The sequence below is a fragment of the Nymphaea colorata genome, chromosome 1 (assembly GCF_008831285.2).
Source record: "Nymphaea colorata isolate Beijing-Zhang1983 chromosome 1, ASM883128v2, whole genome shotgun sequence".
NCBI lineage: Eukaryota > Viridiplantae > Streptophyta > Magnoliopsida > Nymphaeales > Nymphaeaceae > Nymphaea > Nymphaea colorata.
In genome coordinates this window covers 31242852-31255175 of record NC_045138.2, presented here as the reverse complement: position 1 = coordinate 31255175, position 12324 = coordinate 31242852, and the positions used below count along the sequence as shown (strand labels likewise).

Genomic DNA, 12324 nt, shown 5'->3' with positions numbered 1-12324 from the left:
TAATTGAGAAAAGGAGGCCCAAAAGACTATCCAGTTGGGATTGAAAGCGGTGTTGCATGCATCAGAAATGAAGATGAGATACAAAGATTGGTTGCCCGCTCCTTAGAAGTCGTTTGACAGTAAGAACAAACATTATGTAAATATTTCATGAATGTGTTTCAAAGATTAGAACACAATAGAATATGTGTTATATGAATATGTCTCCATTTTAGATCAAGTTCATGAAATATACATAAAGTGTTCCTACTGCTGCCAAACCACCCTTTAGAGCATGTTTCATAACAGTAACAAGTTATTACTATTGCATAAATCTACCCTAAAAAATTTAGATAGATTTACGGATCAAGATAACATAGTGTTTTATAAATCCATCCTAACATTTGAGACAGATTTATGAAACAATAATAGCTTGTTCTGGTTGTCAAATAGGTCATTAGGAGTTGTTTGAGAATCGTAACAGTGTGTTACGGTTCCATGCATTTGTGTTAAAAAGTAAGGCAGATTCATGAAACACTTTCCAAAGTGTGAAATGAATCTAACCAATTTTGGGGGGATAGATCTATGAAACAATAACAAGATGTCACTCTTTCCAAACGACCTCTTAAGATGAAACATAAGCATGACTACATAACAACCGCCTACATCTTATGCATGTTTCACACATTGACGGTCACCTCGCCGTCGACCTAAAATTTAATTGGTTTTGCATGTTAATCGGTGCATGTATTTTATGACACGGAGTAGTAATCCATGGCATACAAATTAATATCATCATTAATGTTGAAAGAGCACCTAATGTTGTACCATAGCGACGTAGATCATTACTTGAATTGTGGGTACACTAGCAGGCAAACATGTCAAAGAATTACTCGTATATATATGTTATATAGAACACTATGAGGTAGTTTAACATCAAAGACATTACGAGGGTATCCCACTAATATATTAAACACTCTCACAGTGTCTCTGCTATCAAACGACCAACAGATAAACAAATTTAATAGTTAAATTAAAGTTAATTAAAAAAATAACTTTACTTAGCGTCGAGAAGAAAACTTTACTTGGAGTTATAAGCTAAAACTAGGTTGAAGTCTAAGGGAACCCTAAAGAGTTTCAAAAGGAACAAGGATTTTTCTTAATATCATGATGTTGCGATTCTAGAATGATGACTTCGATGAAGGGTCTAAATTTATGGTCCATGAAGGGCAGCTCTGGGTCAAACTAGGCGAAAAAAAGATGTTTTTGACTCCACAGCACACGGGGCCACTCGGCTACAAGCATCTGTACCACTTTCTCCATCACATCATCAATACGAACCCCACTGTTTATCGACAAGATCTCGGGAAGCATTTATTTGGCATTTTAACGTGTGATTTTGACTGCCAAAAGCTTATATATTAAGCACTTTATAATCATATAGATTTTTATCAAATATTTCTAGAACCAGAACATTAAACATTAGTTAGGCAAATCATCAACATTTTAAACCTTAGATCACTAGACGGATTCACCTTTTAATTAGAGCCTGCAACTTCTCTATGCAATCACGATTTAATGAATGCAAACAGTATGTATACAAACTAAGTAAAAGTAAGACTAGGACCCGTGCACGTATGTTGCTTGAAAAATTTGGCGTGCCACAAGATTAAATTTTAATATTCAACCTAAACCATGTTTGGTCACTGTCGTATTTCGTCACGTTAACATGTTTAAGTGAGGCTTTATGTATTAAAAGGAGCAGTTGGAGTGCCTATATAACGTGTGAATCTCTCTCGTCAACTACCAACTGAATGACATTGCCTCAAAAAGGAAGGAGCATTGTATAGCTGGTGGCAAGTAAAGGCAGGTTCGCTAGTTCGATTCTGGGGGAGACATGTATGGGTTGATGTGGGCACTAGCCCACATGAATTTGCTTGTTTTTACATTGGTACCTCATAGTATTTCATTATTTACATATGAGATGTTTTTTAAAAGTTTTTGATGCATTACTAGTGCCTCTCATCTAATTTGAAATTTTTAGCTCTGCCACCGTCCACGGGCACTATTATGGTGGTGGTAGAATCTTGTATTGAAATGAAGTTATTTTGACATTCTTTTGGTAGATTAAAAAAGAGAAAAGCTTCGGCTTTCATCTGGGTGGTAGTGCGATAGTTGTGTTCTCGCAACATAAGACACACTTGGCATTCGATTATGTAGAATTTACTTAGCCAGGCACAGACAAAAATACATATACATGTGAAGATGGTGCATGTAATGCATGACATGATACGTGCATGGTTCCCCATGGCCGGCCATGCAATAAAAAAAAAAGTTAATGAAAAAGAGAGAAAAAGGAAAATAAAAAGGAAAGAAAAATCAGAATCAAGGCACATGGGCTGTGTCTCCTGCCATGGCCAGTGGCTTGGGATGGAAAAACCCTAAAAACTCCGGTACCACAGATGTCTGCTATTACTTAAACCCCGCGGACCCACACGCCTACCCGGTTGTCCCTCATGTGACCGACCGTCTCCCTGGTTCGGCCTACCGCTTTGTTCCCTCCTCGTGGGTCCTCACCTTCCACACAGGGGGTATTAAAACCAGGCGTTGGAAAGGAAGGCCCCAACTCAAGTTTCATCTGTTCCCAAGACAATAGCACAGAAAATTCAGAGCCAAGAAGTTGAAAGAGTTTCCGTCAGAAGAGATTGAGATGGAAGGCCAAGGCGCAGAGTTGGAGATGATCACCGAGCTGAGGCTGGGCCTGCCGGGTTCCGATCCCACGCCACAGTCGTCCCCTAAGAGGAAGAGAGTCGGTTTCACGGCCGCCGGAGAAGGGGAGGAAGAGGAAGTCAGCGCGAGGACGGAGGAGATCAAGGGCGGTGACGATCAGAAGGTGGTAGGGTGGCCGCCCGTCTGCTCTTACAGGATGGTCAGCTTCAAGGGCAGGAGCGAGGAGGAGAGGTCGGAGGTGTACGTCAAGGTGAGCATGGACGGTGTTCCGTTCCTAAGGAAGATGCACCTCAAGGCCTACAAGGGATACTCCGACCTCTCCCGCGTGTTTGCCACCATGTTTTCCAACCTTGCTCTCGGTAAGCGGCCCCGGCCGGTCGCCGGCACGGCGAAACTTCCGGTCTTCTTCTCTGCAATCTTTGATGGTCTTAAATAGCAACTGGGCACTGACATATGGGTTTGCTCCATGGATAATTGCAGGGGAAGGTTGCAGTAACTCAGAGTACATCACCGCATATGAAGATAAAGACGGAGATTGGATGCTGGTTGGAGACGTTCCCTTTGAGTAAGTATCGAAATATACCCCACTTTTGTTCCTCAATTTTTCAAAATTATTCAAACAAATAAAGAAAACTGGGGTCCTTTCTCTAGTATATGTGCTTTGATAGAACCAGGGATCAGAAAAATGGATCTGGATTTGGAAAATTTGGTATGTTTTGCATATAAAACTATAGATCTGGACGGGGAGATTGTTTCTGGGGATATCCACTTTGATCTGGGTACTTGCAGTACCAGATCTATTGGCTGCACATATCCAGATCTATTCATTGTAGGAAGGCCTTAAGATCCAAATACCAGGGACCGTCTGATCGTCTAGAACAGAGTTACATCACATGTTAGAAATAGTTTCATTCCTGTATAATAATAACTTTCCCACGTATAGTTTATCAGTTGATTAAATGATCAATTCTAATGATAAAATATTAATCTTTGCAGGATGTTTGTGGAGTCATGCAAAAGGCTCAGGATTATGAGAAGAACCGAGGCGATCAATATGAGCACAGGCTTTGAGGAGCCCAGAAAGAAGAGAAAATTGTCCTCAAACTGATCTCTCCCTCTCCCTATATTACATATAGATACACACACAGTGTCGAATAACAGGTGGAGCAAGAGCAGAACTGCTCCGAAACATATATACCGTGTTCAATTATGTATACAGGAGTTTGATTTATCATAGGAGAAATGCAAGACAAAGTAATATTGCAGAGTTGTAATTAACTTGACTGGTTTGTATTTTATTTTTTCTGACCAGGCCAAGAAAACTTTTCTGTTTTCTTTCTTCTTAATATATTGATCTTGAGGAAATGACTTGGTGTATATTTCAGAGAGTGAGATACCATTTATACATGCACTTACCAGTACTGCATGCTCTCGCCCATCAGCTAACATACATATATAGGGATGTTTAATTTCTTTCGATTATTGATTAAACATCTAAAAACTAAAGAGGGTATATAAATGATTTGGGTACATAAAAAGTGATCCTGACCCCATGAGTCAACAAGCAATTTCTCAGTTCGAAGAGCAAATGAAGACATCTAAGAACACAAAATTATAGCTACATATCAACATTAGATATTAGGATTTTCTCTCTTTTTTGGTTTGAAATGAAAGATTTATTCAAAGGGCAGTCTAAAGTTTATCTTAGCCAGCCAGATCCTCAGATACCAACTGTTCAATATAAGTAGGAAAAAAAATTTGACACCAATATGCACTATATATCAAAGCATGATTGGAGATTTAAACGAGATAAAGTTGCCTTTTGACAATTGGTTTCATGCAAATATTATAGTTTTATTCGTTTCTCATGAAGATCTTTACCACAACTTATTGAGTTGGATGTGTATCATGAATTGAACTAAAGGAAAGGACCGCCTATCACCAACATAAACCGGAAGTTTAATTAGGAAAATATATCAAATTGAAAAATTACAGGGTAATGGGAGCAAAAATTTCAAAGATGAATCACGTATACGCTTTTGATCCACTAAAAAAAAAAGATTCATGAACGCGTGGAAAAGTAGCTGTCAGTGCAACTCCATTTTTACTGACGTCCAGGAGGTGGTGTCGCTGAAGATTGACTTTCACCGATGTCCACCTCCAGACGTCAATGAACATCGACCTTTGCCAACCCGTGCAGCATACATGTCGTTGAAATTCCAATTTTTACCTACAGCCGGAAGTTGGACGTCAGTAAAAATATACTTTTCACCTACAAAAGCCTTGCGTCGATGTAAGTAAGCGACACATTACCAACATCCGGAAAAGTACGTCCACAAAAATAAATTTTCACGGACACTTGCTAAGCATGTCGTCGGTGTAAGTATTTTCCGGCTATACATTATCGACATTTGGTTTATGTGTTGTACAAGTTCATTCATCAACGAGTTTTTCCTTCCTGGACGTCAGTAATAATTGTTTCACCGAATAGTGCGCGGAGCAGAGGGTAGCCAAAAAAAGAAGAGAAATCATCACTTTATATATTAATTTCTACTTACACTTTATATCTTACTACACTTTAAGATGCAAAATACGGCTGCAAAGGGTAGCACATACAAGTTACCAAATTCAATGGCCCCATGTGAATGAAAAATTGGTCTTCAAACAGAGAACCAACAAATTGATTGCTCCTTCTTTAAGAGTTTTGGCTTCTTACTTATTCAAAGTCGTAGCAAAGTTCAATGTTTGGCATCTTGGTAGGCATCAATAATATCTTCACCTTCCATGTTGTCTCCCCTTTTATGGGGCTATGGCTCGGATCACATTCAGTTACCTTCCCCTAAAGGGACACTTCAATCTTTCTGATTGATCAGCGGCGGTTGAACACTTAACGCAGTTGACAAAATTGAAAGTTTCAATAAAAAGCCAACTTTTTGCTTACTCAAAGTCATTTTTCTAGATCTCTTGATGGATATGTATAAGTTTCTGCAAATGAATTTGAAAGGAAAATATGGATTGAGATCCTGTTAAAAGTATAGCCACAAATATTGCAATATTTTAAAAAATACCGCAATATTGAAAAAAAGAAAAAAATAATGAGTTTTTAAAGAAAAGTTAAAATAATAAACTTGTTGCTATTTTTTAGCGATTTTTCATTCATTTTTAATTTCATTTTCTTGTTCAATTTTCAACTTTTGTTTCATTGTTTTATTTCTTCTTGTTTTATTTCATTGTTTTCATTGTTCTCATTGTTTCATTTTTATCATTTTAAGTAGATGTTTTTTTTATGTCTTCTTATTAGTTTCTTATTATTGCAAAAGTTTTCTTTATTATTGTATTTCAACCTAATATTTTGATTTTTTTAATTTTTTTCTAAGAATCTTCAAGATTTTCCCGAGATTTTTTTTTGAAAAAAACAACTTTGCTGAAAAATACCTGGAAATAAAACCTTGCTGATAAAAACCAGAGAATGATGTTTTTCCGTGGTGGAACAGAGTACAACCTTTTTAGCCTAAAAAGAGTGGAATTCTTAATAGAAGTAGGCTCAAGCATAATTTTTGACAATTGGGAAACATAAAACCCATATGACCCATCACTAATCTCAACCGAACAGAACAAGTTCAGATAATGTAAATATCTTTTCTTTCTGTTCTTTGTTTTGGTTGTATTTCCCTCCCACTAATGTGGTAAATGCTGTCAATATCAGGCGAAACGGCCCAGCTCAGCAGATATGCATCGGTCTGTATCGGCTATTAATTTCCTATTATCTGCTATTAAACAAAATTCAAATATTTATCAAGTTAAAATAACTAAAAAAAAAAAGAGCAAAACTTCAAAATTTTTGTCAGCAACTATATTTTTTTAGCAAGGTCAGTCCGATATGATCCACAACAGCAATCCAACAAAGGCGATGATTACTACTTGAACCTTACTTAGTTATCATGCAACCATTTGTTGTGCACAAAGAAAATCATCTGATTGGAACAATTAAAATGCAGTAAGCAAATTTCACTTGATTACACCAGAACCAACTTCACTGATGATTCGTAACATCGACCTTTATGAGATGGAAAAGAAGAGAAAAAAGTAGGATAAACACAAGCTGCATGTTTCTGTAAGGAAACACGACGACCACTGTACATGAACCACCCTGATCCAACGCCTCCTCATCATCGTCTTCATGATCAATTGGTGCGTTTGTCTGGAGTCCTTGGCGCTGCGTCAAACAATCCCATTCTTTAGCAACAAACATCTATATAGATGGCGTAATGCAGCTACTTAATTAATTATCTTGGTGCAGTTCAAGGAAAACCCAGGTTCAGATATCTGTTTCCCAAGCCCTTGTACAAGTGTGCGGGCTTTGTGTTCTTCCCTGTCTAGAACATCCATCACACTCAATCGAGTCTCATGAACATCCTATAGTTTATCTCCTAGAAATTAATCTGTTTTCCAATATTTATGATGACATGCTCTCTCTCTTTCTCACTTGGTGGACTTGGTTTAGCAGCGGCTGCTGGTGACCGGTTTGGGATGAACGCAACAACAGGGTGTTGATGGACACAGCTGCTATAATAACAGGGTGTTGATAGACATAGCTGCTACCGTTGATTTTGTATGTTCATCTCACTTTGTGTATTGGGCAGACTTGGTTTATCAGCAACTGCTGATGGCTGATTTGGGATGAGTGCAACAACAAGGTGTTGATAGACATAACTGCTACCGTTGATTCTATAGATTACGTGGCCAAAGCGGATGTTCATCTCACTTTGTGTATTGGGTGGAGGAAGGGCCCAGCTGTTGATCGAACTTAGTTATATACCCCATATTGGTGCACAAAAATTTTCATGTCAACACAATTAATGATAAAAATGCCCCTGCTTGATAGAAAAAGAAATTTTTTGCACCGACCGGCACACGCAACTCAAGCTCGCCATTGACTAGCTCTCTCTCCTTTCTCTTTCTCTTTCTCCCCTTTTCTATTGTTAATTTTATTTATTTTTCTTTCTGTTTGTTTTTTCGTTTTGTATGGTTTGCCCTTGTTGTTTGTATGGTGGTGACATCTTGTCACCAATTTTGTCAATGAATTTTCCATTTTATCATCACTCGCTCTTTCTTTCTCTCTTTCTCTCTCTCTCTTTCTTTTATACGTATGTCTGTGAAAGCTTTAATCATGGGCAGCCTACAAGCATAGACAACAAAAATGAATGGTGTAGTTCATTTCTTACCCAAGCCAATAGCATCTGAATTCTTCATCAGGCGCATACGCTTGCAGGATTCCACAAACATCCTAACAAAAGAACGAAGTTATACATTAAATAACATGACATAACTATTTGCATAAGTCTGATACCAAATCAAAGTGTTGCATCTTTAATTTGCAGCATTGGCCATTATTATTGTTCATGTCATCATTTATTTACTTGATATTTGCAAAGACGGTCATCCCATAAGTATTAATGAGTAGGTGCAGCTCCAGTCATGATCAGATCAAACACTTAGCAAAGTACTTAAACCGCTGAATGCTTCCCCAAGTTTTATTCAATTTGTTTTCAGTGAAATCTTGTGCAAACGTGCATCCATAGCTCAGTATTGCATGGCAAAGGAAATTGCATGGCAACATCCCAATTACAGACTAAAGTGCTTTTCCAAACTGATTAAATCGTTGCAGCTAATGATCTGCGCGTGGAAGAGATGAGATAACTCACTCCCATGGAACATCGCCAACCAGCATCCAGTCGCCATCTCTGTCCTCGTAGGCAGCAACATACTCACTGTCACTTGCCTGCTCCACCGGCTTGCTCTCATCAGGGTACTTGCCTGAAACCAGTCCCAACCAATACGATCACTTTAAGATTTGTTCATTTGTGATATATGGGAATTAGATATCCCAATCAAAGCTTGGCCGGCTTCTACATGTTCGGTGCACAATAATATATGAACAAGCCATAAGATTGAAAATAGTTTCACAGAGAGAGAGAGAGAGAGAGAGAAAGAGAATGTGTGGAATAAGTAAATATGAAACCCATGTGAACTAATTATAAGTACTATAATAAACCAGTAAACCATCAATGAGTAGGTCAGACAAGATATACTTTAGTTCGCCTAGCTCTGATCATTATTTAATATACATATACCATGATATATAATTACATTCATGAGATTGTACACAAACCTGCACTCTGTACTCCCACCTTACACAAGCATACACTAGTTCACGTGGACAAGACTCCGTAAAAAAGATGGTTAATTTCAAAATCAGTTTTAAAAAATGTATTCCGGAGAGATGTTAATATGACTGTGATTTCCAAAATTTTACATTCATATAATCGCACTCAGGGGACGGAGCCAAGGTAGGGCCTGTGTGCGCCCTGACCCCACTTCAAATTCTTTTTTTTTAATATTTACTTGTTCTATATAAAAATTTTGAAAAATGATATTTTGACCCTCGTCAAAATTTGGAAACTTTAATTTGGTCTTTCTCATGGAAAATTTCTGGCTCCTCCCCTCCCCTGATTGCACCAACAGTTTTAACCATACTTTTGTGTTGGCTTAACCTGATGTTGGTAGAACGTAAGCTCCAAGGCCCAAGCTTTAATTGGGAACGTCGAATCTAGAAGCTGGAAATATGGTGGCATGCATGAAGGCTGGAGAAAATTAAAAGAAAGACAGTTAGGACATGGTTACCCATCTTAATGGACTGTGGTTCTCGTGGTCTCACAAACAAGGGACATAAGATATGGGCATTGATTGAGATGTTTTACGGGTACGCCCACTTAAACCACATAACGTGACAAAAACTTTCTTGTCCACACGATCTCGGCCCGTGTGACCCCGCGGCCCCCTAAGCCATTGCTTTCTTCAGATCGATCCAACGGTCCAGATCTTGCCTCTGTAAATCAAAGGTAGGCCCGATACTTTACTTCTACCAATTATTGCAGTGTATTATTGTCCTTATAATGATGCACACCTGTCCCACACCTTTTTTTTTTTTTTTTTTTCCATTGTTCTCCTTCTCATACCTATCCATAAGCAAGAAAGCAATCAAACGATCTTCCCTTTTTGTGATGAATGGTTGAAGAGTGTAAATGAAAAAAAGGATATATATATATATATATGTCTTCGTTTTCTTAGGAAAGTAAAATTTACATTCTCTTATGGCCGTTAATTGGAAAAAAAGGTTGTGATTTACAAGAACAACTTCTTTCCGGAACATATATGATGACCATGCTTGCTTCTTAAACTTTTATTTAGAAATAGTTCAAGATGTCAAATGAATCAATAATTGTCTCTTCTAAGAACGTGGCAAAAGGGAAAGATACGAACGACTTAGTACAAATGTCACAAAACTATTTTTTTTCAAACAGTATGATGTAAACTTATTCTCTCTTAAGAACAAGGTAAAAGTGACGGGTAAGAATGACTTGGTAAAAATGTCATGTAACCTATGAAAGGCCATGCTTCTGTATTGTAAAAGGGAAATGGATCTGTACAGAGCAGACAGTTGGGGAAGGAGGAGGAGTACTGTAAAAGGGGAGTGAGCCTCTACGTACAAGTTGAAGCAAATAACGATCTCACTGCTTGATATCAGCACAACTCTAACACACATAAGGATCTCACCGCTTGATACCGAGACAAATCTAGATCTAAGGAACAAGTGGGGGAAGAGGGGGAGACTTTGGCTCTCGCTCGATCTTGCCCACCCAGAAACCCTTTTTCCAGGCAGTATCATCTAAACCTATTTGCTTGTCTCCACAACCATATGTAAGGCCAGAGATGAAACTAGGAAACGGAAGCCAAGTAACTATCTATGACAGACATGTACATGAAATTAACTGAACACTTACGCAACTTGGAGCAACCAAACATATTGTCAAGAGCATCCAACAATTGATGGTAGCCGCCGTGTGTTTCCAAGCCCACCTTGCGCAGATAGGGTGCACCATCCAGTGCCACCTTCACGTACCTACAGCTCTTCAATGCATTCATCCTGAAGGATCTCACTGGAGGCCATCCTACCAACTGAGCCCTGAGTATATTTCATGTTAGATGTTCTGAATGTCAATGTGGCTTTTAAAAGCTGTAAAAATCAGTTGCTTCTAAAGCAGCTGACCGCTTAGATTAAACAAAAGGATCCTCATAGATATATATAGTTAAGATCTAGTGTGAGGTTTAAGCTGCAATTTTATGCATCCTAAACATATATATTGTCGAGAGAGAGAGTGGTGTGACTAGTTGTGCCACAGAGTACTAGTACGCAAGTATTTCAATTTCATGTCCAGATAGATTTGGAGTAATTTATTTGTTAGAAATCATGCCCTGAAGTTCTCAAATATGCATCATCAAGTGGTCGATTCGATTTGCTCTTAACTTAATTTTCTTCTACACATATGCATGATTATGATTTAAACCTTGTTTGTGTAATGAACAAAGTCTATGTTTCAAATGCATCAAAGATTTTTATGATGGAAGGTTATATATTTACTAATGATATTTTAATAGTCTTCCTAAGGATATATGTGATTTTAAACCATTTCCTCTAATAGGCGTTGAAAATCCCTCGATTATGTGGACTACGTGCCCATGGTAAGCCGCGGACTCCATCGACCCATATCTTCTCTCAAGGATTCTCAAAATTAAACCATATATTATCCCAAGGATCCTCAAAATTAAACGAAAAAATTAAAGACGGATGGATGTGTAAAACTTACTTGGCTTCTAGCATTTTTCCGGCATGGTTGAGCTCCTCTTTGGCGACAATGGCCGGCTCACTGGAAGATCCCGCGCCTGTGCTAAGATTGATGGTTTCCCGGTATGCACGTTTCGTGCCGGCTTTCCCTGCATCACCAGCGGTTCTGTTGCCACCAGGCAAGCCTAGAGTCAGCTCTGTTTCCATCAGCTTCAAGGTGTAGTCTCAGTTTTCCGGTAACTTCTTGACAGTGTCAGCCAGCCATTTCCGACCAACTGGGGAGGAGATCACCACATTCCAACCCCTTTATAAAACCCTTTTACGGCCCCGCAATCGGTGTCAACCGTTCTCCTAGAGCCACATGGCTCGGAAATGCTGGAGCAACTCAATCAAATCATTGGCTCAATCATTTGGAGTAATCGGTTGTGAACATGCAAAAAATTATTAAAATATCATTTTGAGAAAAAAATAAATGAAATCCATAAAAAATTTATAAAATACTTTAAGAACAAATGATATTTGGCACTTCTGGGTGCAATTTAACATTGATCGGATAGACTCAAACAAGTAAGTTCATGCAATTTCAGTCAATAATCGCTTTTTAAAATCACCATATTTGAAGAACGCGCAGCTCGTAGGAGCTCAATAGTTGTCCTAACCTTAAACGTTACGTGAAAGTAATAGTGAAGCTTTAATTTTCCCTGTTACAGTGTTACTACGTTTAATTTAGTCTTTTCAAAACCAACAGAACATCTAAGGCATAACCTATACAAAGCCTTATTTGAACCCAATGCACTCTTCACCAATGTCAAGAGTGTTATTTGGCTTTAGAGGAAAACATACTTTTTTTAACACCTCAAAAATTTAGTCTCACGTTGAAGATTGTGAGAGATCTAAGAGTTTATAAAGGAGGTTATTAAATAAATGATTAT

At 38.2% G+C, this 12324-nt stretch overlaps 2 protein-coding genes across 2 annotated transcripts; one reads left to right on the top strand and one right to left on the bottom strand.

Annotated features, from left to right (window-relative positions):
- The first annotated feature begins 2592 nt into the window (after positions 1–2592).
- LOC116262754 (auxin-induced protein 22A-like) lies at positions 2593–4071 on the top strand. The gene is made up of 3 exons (XM_031642249.2): positions 2593–3065; positions 3187–3271; positions 3703–4071. Exons 1-3 carry the CDS (start codon positions 2687–2689, stop codon positions 3812–3814), a joined length of 576 nt encoding a protein of 191 aa, XP_031498109.1. The 5' UTR covers positions 2593–2686; the 3' UTR covers positions 3815–4071.
- A 2605-nt stretch (positions 4072–6676) lies between these two features.
- On the bottom strand, positions 6677–11700 carry LOC116256035 (auxin-responsive protein IAA16-like). The gene is made up of 5 exons (XM_031632174.2): positions 11415–11700; positions 10551–10732; positions 8412–8523; positions 7932–7993; positions 6677–6922 (listed from the first exon to the last, which is right to left on the bottom strand). The coding sequence occupies exons 1-5, from the start codon at positions 11597–11599 to the stop codon at positions 6891–6893; spliced, it is 573 nt and encodes a 190-aa protein (XP_031488034.1). The 5' UTR covers positions 11600–11700; the 3' UTR covers positions 6677–6890.
- Between the last annotated feature and the right edge of the window lie 624 nt (positions 11701–12324).